The sequence below is a fragment of the Pteronotus mesoamericanus genome, unplaced genomic scaffold (assembly GCF_021234165.1).
Source record: "Pteronotus mesoamericanus isolate MK-2021 breed Mesoamerican mustached bat unplaced genomic scaffold, CSHL_Meso_final contig_163, whole genome shotgun sequence".
Lineage (NCBI taxonomy): Eukaryota > Metazoa > Chordata > Mammalia > Chiroptera > Mormoopidae > Pteronotus > Pteronotus mesoamericanus.
The window spans coordinates 9,338,132-9,361,247 of NW_026555064.1; the positions used below are offsets into that span (position 1 = coordinate 9,338,132).

At 45.6% G+C, this 23,116-nt stretch overlaps 1 protein-coding gene across 1 annotated transcript in view; it reads left to right on the forward strand.

Moving 5' to 3' along the window:
• The window catches only part of TBC1D9 (TBC1 domain family member 9), a 74,833-nt gene that overhangs the window by 17,950 nt on the left and 33,767 nt on the right, over positions 1-23,116 (forward strand). The window contains exon 2 of the mRNA XM_054562949.1: positions 13,519-13,629. Within this exon, the coding sequence (XP_054418924.1) occupies positions 13,519-13,629 (111 nt within the window). The remainder of the gene's footprint in view (positions 1-13,518; positions 13,630-23,116) is intronic.

The window sequence follows — 23,116 nt, forward strand, 5'->3', positions numbered from 1 at the left end:
AGATTGAGTTGTATAGCCCTCTGTGAGAATTGTTATTTGTGTTAGGTGGGGGTTCTGTCAGCACGGATTGTCTACCCTCCCTTCCTAGGCCATAGGTGCCTGGAGATGCTGCCGGGGTCTCAGAGTCAGGAAACGAGCACAGGAATGGGGCCAGGCTGTCCCCGCTGTGGGCAGTGACACAAAGGGAATCCAAGGTGAAGGCAGACTCAGGGGTCAAAGAGTCTGACCTCTGAGACTTGAAAATCAGGTTCACGGCAGAGTCCTCATCTGAGGCAGTGACTAGAGGCCCCTCCTCCCAAAGAGGTTAACTAGTTAGAGTTCTGTTTTGTTCACTAGAGTATGTAACTGTTCAGGGTATGTGTACGTGCTCAGCCTGAGTTCTGCAGAATTTTTAAATTTGATATTTTTATTCTGTTCACAATTAACACTATGAAAATGAAACAACCTTAATACAAGTTATTTTGGGTAATTGGAATGACCACCGTGCGGCTGACAGCCAGTGTTAGTGCTCAAGTGCTAACGACTGTGCGTCACCACTGTGATGGCAGAGGCGGCTGGAAACACAAAAGACGCATTTGGCCAGAGCAAGGTCAGTTCATTGCACAGCACAGGAGGTTTTCTGAATGCGAACAGGGGGAAATGAGAGTCACCGCATCACATAGCAAAAGGTAATGCGTGAGCTGAATTCCAGACAACCTGGGCAGTGGCCGGAGGCATGGGCCAGGGTATGTCAAGGGAACAGCTTCATCGCTCGCCCTAAGGTAATGAGGTGTTTTCAGACTGTGATTGGTTTTATGATTCTGAGGAGTTTAATTTGAAAATACATTGTGTTTTTCTAATTGTAAATGAGCTTTGCGCATAAGAAGTTTAAACTCTGATTTATGTTTGTATGTATTTGAGACACATCGTTTTAAGAAAAGGTAGTGTGAGGTGGGCTTGTGAGACTGTTTCTGTCTTTACGGTTCAGAGTGCACATCTGGGGAACTGCAGGAGAGAAGAGCCTACAAAAGATGATCCTCAGCAGCTGCCCCTCAAGCCCCTCCTACATTCTTGAAGTTAGTGATTAATGTTCTCAGCAAACAAAGCCTTTGACACAGTCATGAAGACACTTGACAATTTAAATGTTTTAAATCATAAACCATTTATTTATAGGGGTCCAAGATCCAATAATATTAAAAGGTGGACAGTGGAGAATTTCTCAGCCCTGCTACCGCCCTTGGTAACCACTGCGTTCATTCTTCGTGTGTCTTCCCCCGCTGCTTCTCGCACATACAGGCAAGCGCCGGTACGTGGCTTCATCCCAGCCCTCCCCCAGCCTTGGGCTGGCCTTTCTGCACCGCACTCTTTCCCGCGAGCAGCAAATCTTCCTGAATCGGGACATAGCATGTCGTCATTCTTTTTCTGTTTTATAGCTGCTATTATCCCATTATATGGCAATGCCGTATATTTAACCACTTCCCTATTAATAGACATTTATGTTCTGTTCATACATTTACTATAAAACTCATGCTGCAGTGCATAACCTTCTGCATGCCCTTTAGCCGAGTGAAACACCACTGTAGAATAAATACCCAAAGTGGAGTTGCAGGGCCATGGGGTGCGTGCATCTGGAATTTTGACAGCTGTTGCCAAATCACCCGCCCTCGGGGTGTTAGCAAGTTACACTCTCCCAGCTCTGTGTGAGGAGGCCTGCTTTCCCAGCCTTGTCAAAGGGAAGGCGCTCGCAGACCTTGGATTCGTGTCATACTGTTACGAGAAAATGGTATCTCAGTGAACTTTTAATTTATGTTTCTCTTATAAGTGACGTTGGACATTTTTCTTATGCTTACCGGACATTTTTATTTTCCTCTTCGGTAAACTGTCTGGTGTTGTTTCTTGCCCACTTTTTATTGGGTGGCTGCTCTTTTTCTTAGCAACATTTAGGACCTATTTATATGTTAGGGACAGGGGCCCTTGCCCGTGATCTGAATTGCATCTTTTTTTTCTGTGTTTGTCTTTTGAGTTGACTTGCTGTGTTTTTGCCCTGTAGGAATATGGGGGTTTTATGTGGAAGAATATATCTTTTTTAGTAAATGGTTTCTTGATTGTGAATCAGAGTTAAAAGCTGTTCCACTCACAGATTTAAAGGGGATTTTGAAAAAGGCTTGCAGAAACATTTCCCCACCAGTGCGGAGTAGACTGCTTCCCTGGGCTGTAATACAGCCCCACGACGCTGGAGCTCGCTATGGCGCATCCTGCCTCATCCTCATCTGTAGCACAGCTCCAGGGAGCTGAGGCCGGACGAGGATCTTTTCAGTTGCCTATTGAGCCAGTAACAGACCAACTCTGTCCTTAGCCTGTATCTTGTTTCGTTTTCTTGGTACTTTTTTGAGAGGGTGGAAAGAGGGGAGGGTAGAGCAGGAATGATCAGCTGACCCTGGAAACTGCAGTGACTTCGCATTAATCAGACCATTCATTACATAAATATCTTATCTTATCCCTTGTTATTTTTGTGACTTTTATTACCTTAACTTTTTATTCAGAAAGCAGTACTATCTGTATAGTTGAAAAGTAGCACTTTGATTGTCAAACTTGACGTTTTTTTGGAGCCTATATTAATATTCTCATTTCAGTAATTCTGAGAGTCTGTTTGGATTGGAAGGAAGCTGTCCAAGACTGGGAAGTAATGTCGTGAATCCATTAGCTTGAGGCCAGGTCTGTTGGTGATGCCTTTGTATTAAACCCTCCAGGGAAGGCCGTAGTGATGAAGGTGTGGTCTCTGGACATCCTTTTTTCTTAGGCCAGCCGCCAGGGTCTTGAGGAGAGAAGCTGAGCGAGTGCAGCATATGAAGGGTAATTACTAGGAATTATTGGAGTTCGTAATTCAGGATGCCATCGTCACTCAGACACGTAAGGGCTCTCATGAGTAGGTACTGTGGTTTCCATCATAGGAAGTAATCTGTTAGTCTAAGACAAAATGAAAAGCTCACCCCCTCCCAAAGGAGGTTGAAGGAAATCAAGAAGAGGGAGGAAAGGAGGTAGGGGGAAAGAGAGGGAATGAGAGACTCTGAGAGAGAGCCCCAAAGAGTCATTGGCCATAGTTCGGTGAGCAGGAGGAGAGGTACAAGCAGAACCCGATGTTCTGAGGAGGAAAGGGGAGGGCAGGCACACCCAGGAAGGGACCCGAGTGGAGAGCGACATGTCAGACAAGGGTTGCCAAGAATCTTTTCAAAGCAAAATGTAAATAAATAGCAGTGTGGAGCAGAAGATAATGGTTTAATTGTTTCAGTAGTAGTTAAAGAATGAAAGGTTTAGAATGGTATCATTTTTAAAAATCGCCAGAGTCATAGTGTTATCTCTCATGTTATTTTCTAGACTAGTGGCTCCCCACTAAACCACAGGTTTAAGATCAGCATAACATTGTCGCAGCCGGACACAAGATATATGGGAAGTCACTGTGCAAATGTTTGCTGGAGGGACGAATGGGTGAATGAACGCATGATAACTGAATGATCTGCGTGGGGCATATTTAGACCTCTGACCTACGTTCAGACTGACTAAAGATATTTACGGTCTTGGCTGTATTTAACAGTGACTTACCTTGGCAGGCAGTTTTTCATCCAATGCTGACTCCCCTTCTCTGTAATAATAGCAGGTGGAAGTGCATGACCTGAACCTCGCTCTGAAATTAAGCATTATTTTAAAAAAACCAAAAACATAATACTAGATATATTACCTGGCAAGGCACTCCACAGTTTATGTAGCAATTGCATACCCAGCATGTCATCTGATTTTCCCTACAACTTTGGGAAACTGGCACAGAAGATCCATCCGTCTCTGACTTGAACTTTTGGCTCAGAGAGGCTAAGTGACTTCCCTGAAGTCACACAGCTCCTGAGAGGCCAAGTGGGAACTTGAATCCCCCAGCTGGCCCTGCCATGTTAGGAACACTCCTGTTTCCATCAAGGAACTAGACCAGTGCAACCAACTAAATGTTAAAGATTCGTTTTTCTAGGGGTTTCCCTGATGATCTTTTTGGAAATTCTTTGAAATATGCATGTTGGCAGTTCCTGAATCAGTGGGCTTGCTCACTGAGAAACTGTGGCCACTGTGGTTGTTTCTTCACTGGGCTCCTGGAAAGAGACCAGGGCCGGAGGCCCTGGGCAGAGGGTACATGGGGCGGCCTTGGCCCACTTGTCTTCAGGGTCTTTTCAGTGGAATGAGGAATAAGGATCAGAGACCCTAAAACTTTTACAAAGAGGGGGTTTTGCTACCCTAAGGAAAATTTTCCAAGAACTAGCACAAAGGCAAGCAAAGATCAGGCAAAGATCACTAGTCACCTGTTGATGTACATTTTAGATGTATTTTTTTCTTACAAGAAAAAGAAGAGTTTCTATGTTTCATATAAATAAAGTAGAGCGTACTTAATAGGTAAACTGGGAAAGCTACATACTGTAAGTTGAGTGATGTTGAGCCTGCATTGAAATTAAATGTATAGGAATTTTGTCATGCCCTGTTATGTGAATGTGCTTTCTGTGCTTTGTTTAATCCAGAGCTTTCCACCCATTTTCACATCAGCACACTTTGAAAATGGTAGTATTTGCAGGGCCCACGGGGTGAGGCACCGCCCAGCTGCCCTAGGGGCTGAGGAATCTGTATGTGGCCACACTGGCCACCGTCTCCTGGCACCTACTGGGAAGCTGTGGCCTTAATAGGTGCAGAGAATTAGGGAATGGGTCCCTGGGAAGCCCTGGGAAGCCCTGCTTCCTGTCCCTCTCACAGGGACTGCAGGGTGCCTCACCGTGTAGAAACCTTGAGTGTCTGAAGCACATGCCTCTCCCAGCCGCCCGATCACCCTGCCCTGCTGAGCTGGGGAGGGAATGCTTTTCTGATCTGTGTTCTAGATTTCACAGCAGCCCTGGCCCTGGACCAGCAAAGGAAAAACTCTGAAGCCGGGAAGCGCTGGGGTGAGAGGTCTTGTGCTGCCCTGCCTGCCGTGAGGGGAGTGGCCGCCTCAGCCTCTGTGCCCTGGGTCTTTCTTGCTGTTGGTGGCGGTGGCTGACAGGCCGTTGGGAAACTGGTTTGATGGCCACACGTGAGATATTGTCACAACGGGAGTCGTGTGTAAACGGGTAAGGGAGCGTGAGTTAACCAGGAGGGGAGACATCACATCGTTGTCTCTCTTGACTCCTTTACGTCGTCGTAGCTGTCAAACCCGATGGCCTGTGCAGTTTGGGGAAGCGTCTTCAATATCGGTCTTCTGTAACTGGAAAATCAAAACAAACAAACAAACAAGTTAGGTTTTTCTCATCTCCCCCTCCCCCAGCCTTGACCCAGATTACAGAAAGGACAGTGGGACAACTGTCTGGTTTTTGGATTCTGAGAGCAGATGCTGTTTGGGGTGGCCTGGCAGAATCTGAGGGAGAGGGGAAACTCTGACGTTTATTCAGAGACACTATTGGCTGAGAAACACTGGCATACAAGGAATTCTTGCATGTGACTGTCTTTTCAAAAAGTTTTAAAATATGATGTGATCTTGTTTTTTGTTGCATCATTGTGCTTCATTACATCAAAGGAGAGGCACTAAAATATGAGGGGGTTTTTTTAGAGCCCCCACTACTGTACCCTGAGTTTAAATGAGCATGGCATGATGTAGGATGTATGTATGCATATATATGTGTATGCGTGTATGTGTACATGTTATTTTCCTTAAGATTAAGGAGCTAGATACAGAAGATGTTATTCAAGGTGCAAGAAATATAACAAGACCTTCATTAGTTTTATGTCTCCCATTATTATTGTTATAAAATGATAACAGAATGATAGTTTGCCACATATTTCATCTTTGTCCCTCAGTCTCTAACAGAGGGTCTGCTGGTCAGTGTCGTCGCTGCTGCCCGGCTGTTGGTAGTCACACTGCCGCGCGTACGCTGTGCGCGGCATTGCTGCAGGGCTGGCCCGCCTTCGGCGTCTCGGGGCCACACTGGAAGAAGAGTTGTCTTGGGCCACATTAAATACACAAGCACTAATGAAAACCAAAAATTCTCACAATGGTTTAAATAAATTTACGACTTTGTGCTGGACCGCACCGATGGCTATCCTGGTGCATCTGCGGCCTGCGGGCCGCACGTCAGACACCCCTGGCCGCACGAAATGAAGCACAGTTTCGGGAAATGACGGGCCCCTCCCCGGGGTCACTGCTTTTGTGATCACCGGGGATCCTTTTTCCTATCCCTCATTGATACTTTTTCAGAAGAGTATCAATGGAAATACTTTTACAAGGTATTTCCAGGCCATCCGTGAACTGATTTTTAGGAAACCTCAGTTGGATCTCATGTGTTCCACAAGGGACTCATCTCTGTTTGCAGACTGTTTACATATATTGAGAAACACTTAAATGTTTCTCAGTATATGTAAATAATAGACAACTGACAAAATAAGGACCTTCCCTGCCACTGCGTACCTGACTTTGCAGCCAAACCCTCTTTGGTCTCTTGGTTTTTGGTGTCCTCCGCTTGTTGGTGCCAGGACTTCTCCTTACTTTCAGGTCCTCCCCGCGTAGTTTTCCCGTAAAGACTTGGCCTGGACCTTAGGCGAAGGTTCCTCTCACTTGATCTATTGCAAACTGAAATGTCTCTGTGAAACATGCCGTAGTTTGATCCGGGTGACTTAGGGCTAAGCTAGAACTGTGAATCTTCTGAAGGGGGGGATGCAAGGGCAGTTTCGGGCTATCAAAGTGGTATAAGGTCAGGCAAGACTCCCAGTATCTAGCCAGGCTGCTACTGAATTTCTCCCCTGTAAATAGCATGATTGTCTTAATTACAGTTCTGCAGTCGCTATTTATATCTATTCTGGAATATTTGGATGCAAGGCAGGAAAGCATATTATTAAACTGTTGTTAATGCCTTAATGCTTTGTTATATAACACTTGTCTCTCTGTCCTACAAAAAGGGTATTTACTCAGAGCCCCTCTTAGATGGAGCCAAAGGGGTTAGTTAGGGTGTTAACTGGGTGCTTTTCTTGCAAGGAGCAGAGACTTGGGTTGCCTCAAGGACCTGCCTTAGTGGCCAAGATTCGGGGGAATTGGAACTAGGCCTAGGAGGCTGACAGGAAGCTAGGGAGCCTAGGGTGGGGGCTCCTCTCCTCCCCTCGCGGCTCCTGTGGACCCCACGGCCGCTTGCCTGCCCTGCGCATTTCTGGATGCCCTTCTCTTGCCCATGACTGGCTTTACTAACCTATGATTATCTGAAATGAAGTATCAGTGTTAAGTTAAACACAGTAACCATCTATTTACTTCATGGTATGGTCGCTCTCTGCGTAGAGAAAGCGCAAAATAGAAGATTAAATGTCCATTTGAGAAATTTTCGAAAACACAGAAGGACACAGGAGAAAATAAAATGAACATTTTGGATTTTTGGGTATACCAATCATTGTGGATACCCTGATATGTTAGTTTTTATAATCTTTAAAAACAATATGTACATTATAATTTTTAATATACCTATATTGTGACAGATTGGGATCATATAGACTAAAACGATAATTTTGTGCATTTTTCACATAATGTACTAGATGCATTTTGCCATGCCATTAAATAGTTATCTGAGGACATGATTGTCAATGTCTATGTTTCATTATAGAGATGTACTATCGTTCACTTAGACATCCTTGGTCATTTCCTAAATGTAATTTTGAGTTCATAATTGTTTCTCTTTCATACCGTTATTTCATTGTGGAGAAGGTCTGCGAATTAGAAGGGCTGGCAGCCAGCTGTGGGCAGCGCCGGCTGCTGTCCACGCTGCCTGACGGGGGTCCGAGGGCGTCCCGGTCTCCCTCCGGGGAGGGCGGTGGGCTTCCCTGCTCCCGCCAGCGCTGCCCAGGCTGACCTTGGCCGGCCCTGAGCCTTCAGTTTCCAATGTTCAGACCTGCCTGTAGAGACAAGTAACTTAAATAGCAGCAGCAGTGAATGTAACAAAAATGCATCTACCTTCCTCTTCCTGAGGAGACCTTGTGTGAGGGACTGGAGCACCAGGGGCCTGGAGTGTTTTTTGAATAAACGCAGTTCAGTGTCCTCCCTGGTCTGTTTCAGAGCAGACTTGAATCCCTGACAAAGTCTGGAAACAGCAGCTTGTCTGTAGGGATGAAGTCACCGTGGCAGTGCTGGGGTCAAGGCTGGCCCACTGGGTCTGCGGCCTGTCCTGTTGCACAGGGACCTGCACTTTCTAGAAGGCCCCAGGCTTCGTGTAATGTCCTGGGGCTGTCCTGAAATTCATAAGAATTTTTGAGCAGGAGGACCTGCAGTTGCATTTTGTACGGGGCCTTGCCAAGGACGTAGCTGGTCCTAACGGGGTATAAGGCAAGGTAGAAAGAAAATATTTTAATGATTCTTTCTCAGACTCTGGCTCAAAGAGAAGGAAATGTCAGTTCCAGCGGACGTCCCGTTTGGCAGGAGCAGGCACGTGTGACGTGAAGAGCCTGGCCCGCGGGCCGACTGGAGCAGCCCCCCCCTCCCCCCCCCGCCAGCCCCCTGGGGAGCCTAGGCGATTGGAGCGGCCCGTGCTGATTGGCTGCATGACAGCAGCTGGGCAGACAAAACGTTCTTCCAATTTCAGCCTCCCATTTGCTTAGCGATAACCCAGCCTGTGATTATCTTTTGGGATGGAAAACGGAAAGGAACATCATGGCTTCTTCTCTCCTTTCAAGCCCTAACTATCTGGGTCTTATAGAAGGAGCATGAATGCCATAAACCCTGTGATCAAAAAATGCTTGGAAACACTACAGAAGGGAAAGTGTTGTGGTTGGTCTGTTCCAACCGTCATGGCTGAGGAACCATTGTTACAGAAGTGGGTTAGAGGGGTTGGAGAATATGCCCCCAGTCTGCTCTGCACTGAAGGTAGAATCCCACTGCTGGGATTGGTCTCCCCCTCGTAGCCAGTGGCCCCCACACTGGAGAATGCCTGTTACACCCTGAGGTTATGAAACTGAGAAAAACCCAATGCCCGCAGCCCAGTCCCAGGCACCGCTCCCGACAAACCTCTCACGCCCTCGCCTCCTTTCACAGAGAGAGCAGCTGCTGCCCATTCACTCTCAGGCTGCTGTGGCACAGTGGCTGGCCTACGGTAGTGTGTGTACCTTCACATTGTTCACAGCGACACTAGAACTCAGGTGCACTTCCGGGGGCGGAGCTGGCCCTCACCTGGCAACGCCAGCATCCCCCTCCCTGCCGCGCCCACAAGACAGTTTCCCTCATCTCCCACCTGGTCCTTTGGCCGGGAGGGTGTGCCAACCGGTGTTTACCCATCTGTGTATTGGATGCAAGAAGTTAAATTGGTTAATTAAATCTTTAGGTTTTCTCGTTTGTTTGTTCGTTTGTTTGTTTGACAATTGCTGATCGTGGGACTGTGTCCAAAAGTAAAAGAATAAAAAGACTTAGGCTTCCCATAAATATCTGTCTTTGATCTGACAATCTAAATCTCGGTATTCATTTAGAAAATGGCAAATGACTTCTGAAACTTGAGAAGTTGGAATTTCCCCCAGTGCGAAGTTTCAGATGGGAGTTCTGTCTGAATTGCCTCAGAGTCTCTGAGATGGGGTTTTCCAACCTTCTTCTCATGTCTTGATGTCCATGCTTTGTAAGATTCTTACACAATTTTAATATTTAAGGCCAATTTGCTAGAACTTACCATAATATGTTGAGTATTGTGGTACAAAGATGAATAAGCTGTGTCTCCCTTCAAGGTGCTCATATGCAGGTGGGAGGAAACTGTACCTTTTTCTCCCAAAGGAAATGATGTGATAGTTACTTTAGTGTGTATGTGTGTAGTGTGTGTATTTATATATATAAATATACATATATTTAAAAACACACATAAAGTGCAGGGTTGGGGACAGATCACAGAGAGGGAAGCAGTTAATTGATGGGCGATTGGGAGGTTGAATGTTGAGAGGATGGGGAGAGTGTTGGAATAAAGTAGAACAAATGCATTAGGCGACCTTGACCTTGATATTGAGGAAAATAGATATTAGCCAGAAAGAGAAAAAAAGAACATTTCCAATCAAGTACAATAGGAAAGACAAATAACTCACAGAACAGGAAACTGGAATGGCCAATAAACAGGAAGTAGATATTCAAACTCATGAATAATTAGAGAAATGCAAATTTAAACAACAAATAGATAACATTTCTTACCCTTGAGATTGGCAGAAGTAAAAAGAAATTCTCTCGCTTGCCTGGTAAGAATGCAAATTGCCACGATCACTTTATAGAGCAACTTTGTCATGTGTAATATGGTTTAAAAATGTACTTACCCTGTGACCCACTCATTCTATTCTAAAGAAATGTGCTCACTCATGCTTAAGGACAAGTTATAAAGACAATAGTTGAAGATAAACCCTGATGTCCTTTATTAGAAAAACAGGTAAGTTATGGTTTATTTATGCTGTGAAATATTATACAACATTTAAAATGAATAAATCAGATTCATAAATAATGGCCTGGGTAAATATTGCACGATTGTTAATTGGGTAAGAAAAACAGGTTGCAGAACAATATCTACTCTTTATCATTCATGTAAATTTTAAAACACACATCAGTGTTAAATCTACATTCATGTACATACGCATGAGTCAATAAAAAGATAAGAACCCCAGTGGGAAGAATATAAAACCACTTGAGAATGGGAAATAGAGAGGGAAATGGGACTGAGGAGGAAGAGGAGGCACAAGAGGATGTAAGGCCAGCTGTTAGAGTGGTGGTGCCTGTGTTTTGTAATCTCCTGCGGTTTTGTTTATTTCATTAAACAACAGTGCATAGCACATGACTGAGCAGTCTCTGAGTAGGTACTGTTATTGTTTCCATGTCAGGACCCGGACCAAGGTCAGGATACTCCCTGGGCCACCCTGGCTTCTTCTCTGTAGATTGGGCCTCATTTCCCACTGGCTACAAAGCTGAGGGAACAGAGAGAGGTCAAGAGATCTTCAGGATTCTGTGCACTTCAGCCTGAGTTATTCCAAGATCATCAGTAGATGGCTTGGTCTTTGTCATGGGCACATCCCTATGTCCAGCCCTCTCCTGACACATCCCTGCCCCCGCAGAGGGGTGCTGCCCGGGAGGGGACACATGACTGCCTGTGCCTCACACACTCTCTAGGACCCACAGCCAGGTGGGAAGCTGCACGGTATGAATTCTGCAGTGTTTTCTGAATCTTGTTGAAAACAGCACTTTTATGTTGCAAGATACCTCGAACTAATGTAATAGGTAGATGCAGAGAAGAGTGATTTCGAAGGCCTTAATTTGATTTAGTTATCTCCGGCAATCGAAGATTGTTTAACACCCAAAATAGCTGGTTAGAACAGCTGCTAAAACAACACTTTGTGTGGGAATGATACAAGGTTCAGTATTTTGACAGCCATTTCAGACGTAGGAGTATTAAGACTTCTAAGAAAATCCCAATTACCGCCTTTTTTTGGAGTCTCTCAGCCAACTTTCCCATCTCCTGGTGTTCTGTTAGGAGGCGTACCTTCTCCTTTCCAAAGTCTTGACCTCTTGTATTCATAGAGGTTAGGCAATACTGCGATAAAGTATTATTTAGGTTTTCAAAAAATACCTAACTTCTACAAATTGGCAGTTACAGAATAGTCCCAGGGATATAAAGTACAGCACAGGGAATATAGTCAATAATATTGTAATAACTGCATATGGTGCCAGGTGGGTACTAGACTTATCAAGGGGACTTTGTAAATCATAGGTTTAACCACTCTTCTATACACCTGAAATAATGCAATAAACATTGACTGCCAACTGTGACTGAAAAATAATAGCTAACTTCTCTACTCATCAAACACGTGTTCAGAACTTACTGTGTCCCAAGCAAAGTTTAGGGCGTGGGAGTGGGAGTGGGCGTGGAACCAGCCTGTTCGGAGTCTCTACCCCGCCTACCAGTATCAACACAGCTTTTTCATTGTATCCTTAGTTATAGGACTTCTGTTCAGCCACGTTTCAGGAGGTTCTCAAGGGTGGTGGTCCTGTAGTTGAGCTGCAGTTGTGGGAGGATGTGCAGTGTTTCCCTCCATCTCCACCTTGGCCAGAAGCCCCTGAAGATGGACTTTAATTGGGGATAATTGTGGTGATCAAGATGTGTGGGTTGACTGGACCTTTGCAGAGGTCTTTCCTCCCTGGTGTTACGGAGTACCGAAGTCTAGTGAGACGTTGAGGATGGAGAAACTGAGGCCTGGGGGGCTGGGTGTGAAAGTCGGGCCGTGGCAGAGTCAGAAGCGGAGAATCTTGGAAACGTGTGCTGCTGTCGGTTGCCCTGCCCAGGGAGCCGCACTTGCCCTCGGACAATCTTTGTCTTCCAGGACGCTGTCAGGGGCTCACTGGGCCAGTAAGCTAATCCTCAGCTGCAGCTCCCTGATCCCAGACGGAAGTGTGTGTGTGTCTTAGAACCAACATATGTGGCACTTCCAGTATTGGGGGCATTTTCTTCGTGTGATTGAAGAAGAGGGAAGTGTTACAGACATTCAGTTATCGGGGTGATGCATGTGTATTTCTTATCGACATAAAAGGAGTACAGTTTATAGCTGGCACTCTCCTGCTTTTCCTGTTAACATACTTTTCCCTCTGCCAATAATTGAAAAGTTATTAGAGGTCTTTGCAAAAAACCAGAGTCACAGAAAACAGAAATGCACACATGTGTGACATTACGTGGAAATCTGTCTCTTGGAAACTTCTGCAGGCTTTATGGATTTTATTTTTAATGTACTTCATATAGTCCAGAACAAACCAGTGAATTAGCTTTCGCTTCAGCCAAAATTTGTTTTTTCTGGTGTACTTAGGTCAGCCAATGGTCACTGTGGTTTGGAGTAAACCTAAATGGATTCCTGTCCTTGGACAAAGACCAAGGACAACTCTAGGGCTTCTCCATGTTAACCCGTTAGGGTTCTTGATTAATAACCCTGGTTCCGGAAGGCAAGTGCTGCTGTGTCACTTTACAACTGAGGCAGTGAAAGCAATGAGATATTAAATAGCCTGTCCACACCACAGAACTGGTTGTAACAGAATCCGAGCCAGAACTGAGCTCTTCTGAGCTGTAGTCGACTCATCCATAGCTCTGTCCCTGACCCCAGACTGCTGGCCAGAAGGAGGTGAGTTGCCATGGCACTGTGCGTATCAAGGCATCATTCGGGACGGTTGGGACCAGCCTTCGAGAGGACACAGCAAGAGACACTGGTGGTGATGGCTTCGGAAAAAGCTGTGGTTCCAACTCAACAGACCTTCATGAAAAGCCCACTAGGAGGCAGGTGCTGAGCTTGGCACTCTGCTGGGCTGTTCATTTTCCACGGTGGCCGAGCAAGGGAGGCTGGAGGCCTTCAGGCCCCCACCCTCCGCCCCGCTGCTCCCACCTCAAGCACCGTCAGTCCCACCCCCAGGGCCTCCTCAGTGAAGACGCGGGCTAAGTGGAAGGCGGGGTGGACCCCCGCCCTGCCCCTGGAATGGAGTGCACTGGCCCTTACCCATTTCTCCCTCCTTCCTGCCCCTAGGCCTCCTGGTGGGTACCCTTGATGTCGTGCTGGACTCCAGTGCCCGGGTCGCTCCCTTCCGAATCCTGTACCAGACTCCAGACTCTTTGGTCTATTGGACCATCGCTTGTGGTAAGTAGTGGTATTTGGAAATACAGAGAAATGTTACCATTAACAATGTTCTGTCAGAAGGGAAGGAAATTTTATTGGTGGAATGCAGTCACTTGGTATTTTACGGTAGGTGACCACAGCCATTTCAACAGATGAACCCCCGAATCTCAATGGCTTAACACCAGAAAGGTGGTTTCCTTCTCACTCTGATGAAGTCTTGTTTGGATCCTGTGGCTTCCTCCCTCGGTAGTGACACCCTGTGGGGCACAAAGCCTCCAAGGTCAGCTTATAAGGGACAAGTGGGAGGTGGAGGTGCACCTGCATTGAACTTCCTTGGCCCAGAGCTGTCACTGCTTTGTCAGTCCATTGGCCACGTGACCCCAACATAACTTCAGAGGAAGCTGGGAAATGAAGAGGAACACAGAATATTCAGGGGCACTAAGTAAGGCTTATAGATCCTAGCACAGGACTTCCTACTGAATAGTAGTTGTTTATTTCTCCTAATGAAAATTTGAAATAATGTGCTGTGCTTGAAATGGCAATAAACAGTTAGGCTGCTGTTGGAGCTCTTCACAAGAATGTCTAATCCAAAGTGGCCAGGATTGTTCTAGCTCTTTGTTTGCATGTGGCTTTTCAAATCACCATAGGAAAAGGAAGGGCATGGAACGCTTTCTTTTTTTTTTTTTTTGCCTCTACTTCATTTTATATTATTAATAGATTTTATTTTATTAGAACACTTTTAGATTTACAGAAAAGTTGAGCAGGTAGTTTGGAGAGCCCCCATATACCCTCCACATACATGGTTTCCCCTATTATTAACACCTGCGTATGGAACATTTGTTCCAATTAATGAACTGATATCAATACACTGTTAATTAGTCCGTAGTTCATTTAGATTTTCTTAGTTTTTACATAGAATCTTCTTTTTCTGTTTCTGGATCTCATCTGGTATATTATTTTATATTTAGTTGTCATATCTCTTTAGGTTCCTCTTGGCTGTGGAAGTTTTTCAGATTTTCCTTGTTTTTGATGGTCCTGCCAGGATACTGGTCAGATACAGTGTGGAATGTTGTCATACTGGAATTTGATGTTCATCACATGATTAGGCTGGGGGATGGATTTTTGTGTGGACTATCACAGGCTACATACTATAGACTTGATTTATGACTGATCATGTCCACGATTACCTGGCTGAAGTAGTGTTATTTTAAGTTTCTTTATTGTCATGTTTTTTTCTTCTCTTTCCATATTGTCTTCTTTGGGCAGAAGTCACTGTGTACAGCTCACACTTAAAAAGTGAGGAGTTTTAATTTATTCAATTATTTTTATCACTATGGAATCATGAATATTTGTTTTGTACTTGGTGGGGTCCTAGTACTACTTTATGTATTCTATTGCTCAAATCATTCCAGCTTTGGCTGTTGGGAGCTCTTTTAGTTGACTTTATTCAGTTTTTAAATTGATCTCTGCTTGATAGGAAGTGCTAGGCTAGGATCTAAAGATATAATGACAATTAAATCTGGTCTCTGTTCTTGAGAACAAGAGTAAGTACTCAATGACAGTCCAGTGGGAACAGATTCCCTCTGGTGCCATTTGATTGTGGGGCTCCCAGCTAAACCCAGGAGTCCTGGCCAGCCTTCTGCAGAGGGAGGGGGTCATCTGGCTGTGATTTCAGACTGCAGGAGGGTTCCGGTGCCCTAGTAATGCTCCCCCAAGGATTCCTTAGCAGCCAAAATTACAGCCGTATCCTCTTAAAGTTATTCTGGTTGAGATTCAAACAGCCCCGTGAGAAACAATGGGGGCATATCAGTCATTGCGCATCCTGGTGAGTGAAGGGGTGACATCAGGGTGCAAGGCAAAGAGAAAACCACCTAGGAGTGAAGGATGGGGGTTGGAGCGAGAGGGAGGGGGTCCAGGCAGAGGGCAGCCGGGACCCCGAACAGGACAGGCTTGGCCGTGTAGCCCCGGCTGAGGATGATCGTGTTCCACCCCGCTGCGTGGTTCATTTCGTACAAAGTGAAACTCTTGGTCGCTAATGCGCCACCAAGGAGCCCAGGGAAAGTGCCCTGTGCTGGTTGGCAGGGGAAGTATCCCATTGAATTGGCCAACTATTGAGAATAGTATTAAAATAGACATTGTAGCCAGCAAGTGAAGATATAAAAAGAAAGGAAATTAGAAATCAGGCAGCGCCACTATACCACTCAGCTCAATGAGAGTGTGGAAGGGACATTTTGACACATTGTCACTCGCTGTTTACCACTTGCACCCAGAAGCTTTCAAGATCCTCTGGAGGCTGGAGCTGCTCTGATCTCCCCGGGGTCCTTGTGGCTCCTGGCCGTCCCTGGTCAGTCTGCATGGGCAGGGACATCACAGCTGGTTTGTGCCTCTGGGACTCCTAGCCCCTCAGCCCTAAGCCTCCTGTCCCTGTTGCTTGATGTGACTCCTCCTTGGTCTGCTTGTGGCGCTTTGCCGCTCTGCAGAGCTGACCCTGTGTGTGCTCCCGTGGGAGAGAGCCCAGAGCCCCCACGCCAAATCACCCCTCATTGATTGGCCAAACCCCGAGTCTCAGGAGCACGAGCAGTAAATGCTGGTGGCGTCATTTATGCCCCAAAGAGATGGACTTGGGTTTTCACAGTAAGCACTGCCTGTCACAACTGCATGCTCTCATTATAATAAACCCAGAACAGTTTTAGCTTCTGTATCTATTGATTGCCCGTAGGCATAGCTCCAGAATTTCCTGTGGAAGAAAGACTCCAGGGAAGTGACAGCCGTTGTGAAAGTCCCATTCACCATTCGTTGTTCTTTCTTATCGATTTCTGTTTAAGCACAAATTGCTGGCTCCCTTTCCAGCGATGGTTTTAAGAGCAGAAGCTGCTACCTTAAAGATTTCTTGGATACGCTGACCCTTTTGGCTTGTCATTTTAATGCTTTTCTCATAAACTACACAGTTAGCATTTGGTGGGACAGTGTATCGGGAACTCTATGGGTTTTCTTGAATTTCCTGATTCATTACTGTAGGAAAGGCTTCACCAGATCGGGTGAGTCTAACCCGCCGCTCTGCAGGACACAAATTCCACAGCCGTGTTCTGTGCCCCACCTTCTGACTCCTCATAGGTGTGAACTGAGTTAGGGGGTGTCTAGAATCAGTGTCTTCCCCTAGACCACTTTCTGGAGAAGAGCAGTAGCCTTAGTGGTAAATCCTAGTCATGTGATGCGCCTTAGACCTGAGCCACCAGGAACCGGGAGGAGGTGGAGGCTTTTGGATCTGGTCTCCCTCACTGCTCAGGGAATAGTCTCCTGGCCCTTGGCAATGTGAGCCATACAGAAAAGGAGAGGGCAAAAGCAAGTTGTTTGGTGGAACATTGTTTTCCTATGCGTCTTTGTATTATCTTCCAGCAGTCTGTATCCAGATTAGTTTGATGAAGTTGATTTTTTACATATCCTTGGCACTGAGACCTTTAACTGGGAAGGGGAGCCACAAACCTTCCTGTGAATAATGACTCTTTTCACCACTACCCAAAAGGAAGCCACCATCCCCTTTGGCTGACAGGCCATCATGCCGTCAGCTTTAGCCTGCTGAATTGTATTTTGCTCAGTGGTTTGTGCAGTAAATGATACTTTTCACCATAAAAAATATCGAGGAAGGTGTTCTGCAGGACTTTGTGTAGCTGGTCATACTCTGACAGTCCAGCCTCTCTCCAAGAATCAGTTGATGGACAATTTTGCCCTTGGGGTGCAAGGTTCACCAGAGAACCAAACAGCTACAAGTCTTCTCCCAACAGCTGGCATTTTGGACTTAATGCCCCAGAGGCAGGAGAGAGCCCTGACCTTTGCCCTCCTTGGCCATTAGTAGACTTCAGTAAAAGGCGACCCAATTGGCTGTCCCCACTAGAAGAACTGGAAGGTTCTAACAGAGAGAAGTGTTATACAGCCTTAGTGAAAGTGTGGACAGGCACATAGAAATGTTGGTGATTCCAAGGACATTGTCTAAAGAAGTGCCCTGGCACAGCTGGGGAAGAGAGTTATAAAGAGAAGGGCAGAAGGAGCTGTTAACTGTTCCCCCTGGATTCAGCCGACCGTTCTGACAGGCCTGATAAGGCAATGGGATCGAGGGTACGTGTTTGACGGATACCTCGCCGATAACGCAGCGGAGCCTTGATCGGCTGCCCGTTGATTTAGTTTCCCTCTTCTTTACCGTTCCAGAATCTCCTCTGGGCCTAGATGGTCATTTGTTTCTGAACTGTAAGGTGGGTTAGCCACCACGAGTTCAACACTCTTAATTTAATAAGATACAAAGTGAGCTGCCGAAGTTCAGACTGGCCGGCAGAGCCAGGGCGTGCAGGGCCGAGACTGAGTCTCAGGCTCCTTCACTGCCAGCCAGAACTTTTTAGCAGCGCTGTGCTGGTTTTTAGAATTAAACATTCTATTCCTCAGCAGCTGGTCAGGCCCAGAATTTAGTTAAAGATCGGTTATCGGTTCTGCTTCTGCTGTTCTTCAATAGTAGCTAGAGAAAATGCCAGGCAATTTAGTTGCCTTCCACATGAGATACACAGAATGTGAAACTTGGGTGGAATTTGATAATCCTTTCTTGGTCTGGGGGACTCAAGCACTAGTCCTGGATCCCTTAAAGAGCAGCTTTAAAGAAAAAAAAGAACTTGCTTTTTCTCCTTAAGCAATACATGTTCTTTGCAGAAAACCAGAAAATAGAGATAAGCAAAACGAATAAAAAATTAAAAAACAATAATACTACAGCACAAATCACATTTCAGATTTTATATAATATAAAATGTGTCTATACATACAGGATGGGGCAGAAGTAGGTTTATAGTTGTGAGTATATAAAACACAGAGTTTATTCTTGTATTATTATTTATTAATTATTGTATTTTCCACATGAACAACTGTAAACTTACTTTTGCCCCACTCTTATTGACTTCCCAGGTCAATAAAATATATTTCTATATGGTCAATTTTAATAGGTAGATGATATTTTATTGTGTATGTAACATAACTAAATAATATGCTGCTGTTGGAAATCTAGGGAGTTCCCCCCCAATGTTGACTGCATTTTGAACAACACAAGTGAATAGCCTCTTAACAAACCCTGCCCGTTCCCTCAGTCGGCACCTTAGGGTGCATTTATAGATGTGGGTATGCGGAGGCACAGCACATGCAAATACGTGAGGTGTTCGGTGTTTCTAGCGGGATTGCCCCGCAGAAGAGAGCCAGTTGCATTCCGCCCTTCAGGGTACGGGAGGACCTTGGCATTTAAGTGAAATAAGTAAAGCAAGAACGTCACCCACTGATTCTTACCGCCAAGGTTAGATGAGCTACCCGGGCCTGTCTTTTCTCAAAGTGACTATAACGCTATCAGCATATCGCTATGACCCGTAAGAGATTATAAGCAGAGTTATGTAAAAAGCTTACAGTAATAGTTGCGCAAGGCGTTGTTCTAGCCATGCCTCCCTCAGTAACAGACATACTTGCTGCCCATACACCATGGTGCCTGGCCCAGGGGAATTTCTGCTCAGGTATGTTAATTGAGAAACAGCTGACTTCTGAGTGTGCTGCCCTCTGAAGTCACGGATGCCTTCTGCATGACATCTGCAGAGATACCTTCTGTGTGTGTTCTGTTGTTCACGGTGATAATACCCAAAGTATCTGTTTTTTTAGTGCTTTGTACGTCCTAGACCTGTGCTAAAGACGTCACCTAGGTTATTTTTCTGTAATCCCCAGCACAAACTTACGTGATAGGTGCTGTTGCCTCTATCTTACAGATGACGAATCAGAAGCACAGAGAGGTTAAGCAACTTCCCCCTGGTCACAAAGCTAGTAAGCGGTATGGTGGGGACTTGAAACAGGTACACTTTTTTGACAAAGTCTGTGGTCTAAGCCATTATGTAATATTGCCTTCCAGATAACCAGGCTCCTTATCAATAATGTATACAAAGTTAAAACATGGTGCCTGGTCTTGGTAATTACAAATAAGTAATAGATAATATTACCATGATTATTATCTTTAAACTGTTTATAATTATAGCTTTAATTAAATTTAAATAAGTATAATTTAAATATTTAAAACACATCTCCCTTTTGTTTCTAAAAATGTTTTAAGTCACCACATTATTTTTGGGTTTTATCTCTTGCCCTCTCCAAATACAAGTCTGTCATTTTTCTGGGTGTAGAGAGTACCTGGTGGCCTTGTAAATATTACAGGGGCAGTAGATGTTATGCTGATATATTGGGTATTACTCTTGCTTTCATTTGGTATTAAATTTAAAAATTATCATTCTTGTGGCAAAGGTCGTTTTTGAGTAAGGCCATAAAATAGGTGAGTCCTTCATTTGGTTGCCCCTAAGTAGCTTTGAGTGCTATTCATTTGAGAACTGGATCAGCTCTGGGATCCAAACAGCCTGTCCTGATACTGGGAAATACTAGGTTGGTTGGTTTTTAATCCCTAGGAGGTTTAGTGGATGCGTTTTGCTTTGTTTTGTTTCCTGCTGCATCACGAGAGGCTTTTCATTTTGCAGGTACACACAAATACATACCTATACATGCGCGCACACACATTCCTGACTGATGAGAAGTTACCATCAACGTTATCCGGGAGTTCAGGTGTGTACGTCAGCGCTGCAGTCACAGAACCAAAATGTATGGTTACTCATGCATCACAAGGAAACATCCACTGGCTGGCTGTCAGTGGGGCCTTAAGCCTTTGTTCTTAACCTGCAGAAGCCTCATGTGATAGAGTTGATTCACGGGTCCATCTCAGTGCTTCTTCCTTTTTATTCCCAGAAGAGTTCGTGCGATTGGAGACTCTTTTCAAACTAGATGACAAATAAGACTAAGGATGATTTGGTATTTTTCACCATCATATGTAATGTTGAAATTTTGCCCAGATACATGCTCAAGGCCGATGGCTAGTATGAGAGAGAGAGAGAAGGAGGGAGGGAAGGAAGGAAAAGAAGAGAAAAAGAAAAAGAAAAAAACCATTCCGAATGGCATTTGGGTTCTCATTTTTCCGAAAGTGATTTCTAAGCACCTTAAGCCCGCCGAGGGTTGATCTAGCTGTGGCCCAGCGGGAGCTCTGCCGCGGGCTTCCGGAAAGGCTCTTCTGCCCGGTGCCAGCTCGCCTGTTGTTCCAGCTCGTGGCCCTGTCGGGTCGGCTGTTTTTCTTGCTGTGTCTCCCTGTAAATGAGGCCTTTCCAGAAAGGCTACAGCCAAGCCCTTCCCTCTCTTCTGAGTGCCCAAGACAGTTTGCTCAAACTTCAGGTTAAATAAACCAGTCCTTTTTCAGGGTCAGGGCAAAAGAGCCTCCTGTTACCTCACTTGAGACGCTAACAGAATAAGAGCTCCAAGGCCTGAAATACCGCAGCACTTGGCTTACTTGCTGGAGAAATTAAAGGGCCATTTCCAGGGATCATTGAGGATTCCAACATGTTTCCTTTAGAGCCTCGCTGGTTCCTAAAAAGTGGCGCAGAAAAAGTAACAGTCCCAAACTGTTACAGGGACATTTGCTCTGTCACTGAGAGGTAACGTGGACCCTTTGTTCTGGGGTGAGAAATGGAGAGAAATGGATACTTGTTTTCAGAAATAGTTTCTACTAAATTGAAATCTTAAGCACTTGACTCATCTGCTGGGGGAGGGAACCCAGCTCTGGCATCATATATACCCCAGATTTTAGACACTGTGAACCCCTGTCCTCATTTACTCTTCATGCATTTAGGGAAGTGTTCAGAAAATATGGTACATTTGTAAAGTAAATATCAATGTAAAAGGCATATTTCCATGACTCTCCCTGGAACTCTCTCTTGGGTGTAGATGGGAATCCATAGTTAATTCCTGAAACTACCATTGGCCGATGACATTTATGTCATTTTCTTTCCTCAAATGCTATATGGTGATAATGACTTTGTATAATGGTGCACAGAGTGCGTCCTTATCTAGAACCCAGTCTTCTGGAACTTTGGAATCTTAGGTCTGGAGGTCGCCAGGCTCTTTGCTGGTCCAGCTACAGGGCCAAAGGCCCGAGGAGGCTGCGAGAGCCGAAGCCCTGCACATACTGAGACTTGCATCCCCAGTGCGTGTCCTCCACATGCGAGCGGCGAGTGGCCAGTGATAACTCTGAAAGGCCAGCCTTGTCACATGACACTGGCGGGGGTCGGGGAAGCAACAGGAGGCGGAGGACAGAAGAGAAACAGCACAGCAGCTGTGGTAGGAGGGGGAGCAGCGGTGGGGATTGAAGACAGGAATGTGGGGGTTTGTACCTCAGGCAGCAAGAGGTAGAGCAGAGAGCGAGCAGTGCGCATGCTGTTGGCCGGGGGAAGATGGAGGTTGTGGAGATGAGGACAGTGGGGCAGGGTGGGGAGCGGGAGATCCTGGGGCCACAGAGAAGGTGGCAGGTGGGGAAACAGTATGGACAGGAAAGTTGGACCTCGGTACAAGATGTCAACCTTCCTATGATGCCATGAAAATGGGAGTTACAGGCAAATATTTACTGAATGAGGGCATGCGTGCATGTACTGTTTCTACTTGCGGGGTGTGTCGGGGGGCGTGTACTCTGTGAATATGTGCCTAAAGAAAACCGAAGGCAGCGTGTGCAAAGCTGAAGGCACACCTGTTCTGCCCGCAAACTTGCAACTGATGTGCTTTTCTGTCTGGGAAAACTGGGGAGCAGTGAGGCTGAACTGTGTGTGGTTGGATTCCACAACCTGTGGAATAAGGACTTTCAAGTCAAGTACCCAGGTGACTACCTGCAAAGGGCAGAGCATAGCAAGACACCAGTAACAGCCAGGCTGCTCCAGCTGGGCCAGGGCCCTGCCTGTGGAAACCGGCTCTGGAAGGCACATCTGGGAGCTGTGCCCGATGGGTGTGTACAAATGCAGCCGTCCTGTGAGTCCCCAGGAGGGCCTCTGACCTAAGGTGCACATATCTGACAGTGCCACCAAGTGTCGTTGGGACGGTGGGGTGGAGGGCGCATGGCTGGCATTCGCTCTGGGCAAGACTCTACGTGTATATCACAGCTGTTCACAGCTGGTGACGGTAGTGAGTTTACAGACAAGGAAGGGTGCACTGTGTTTTAACAATTTTTAAATAATCATCAAAAAAGTTTAAAAATATACTGCCCCCCTCCTTGTGTGTAAAAAAATTTTTCCCATGGCTGTTTAAAATGTTCACATCTAAAAGGTTCAGAGCTTTCTGGCAAATTCCAAAATGACTCATTTCCTAAACATTCCAAATGAGCATTGTTCTTTGCATCTGAAAAGTGTTTTCTACTCTTCAATTGTAATTGTAGACATTATTCCTTGCAATTTTTACATTGTTCTGAGCTATTTAAGGGGTTTTTTTTGTTTGTTTGGTTTTCGTCTGTCTCCATTTTGCATGTAAAGAATTTTAGACAGAGGGATTTAAGCAGAATAGTTGAAGTCACCCAACTGGCTGGTGGCAGAAGGGGAGGGGGCCAGGTTTCCTGAGCTCTAGCTCTCACTATGACATCATAGGACAGAGT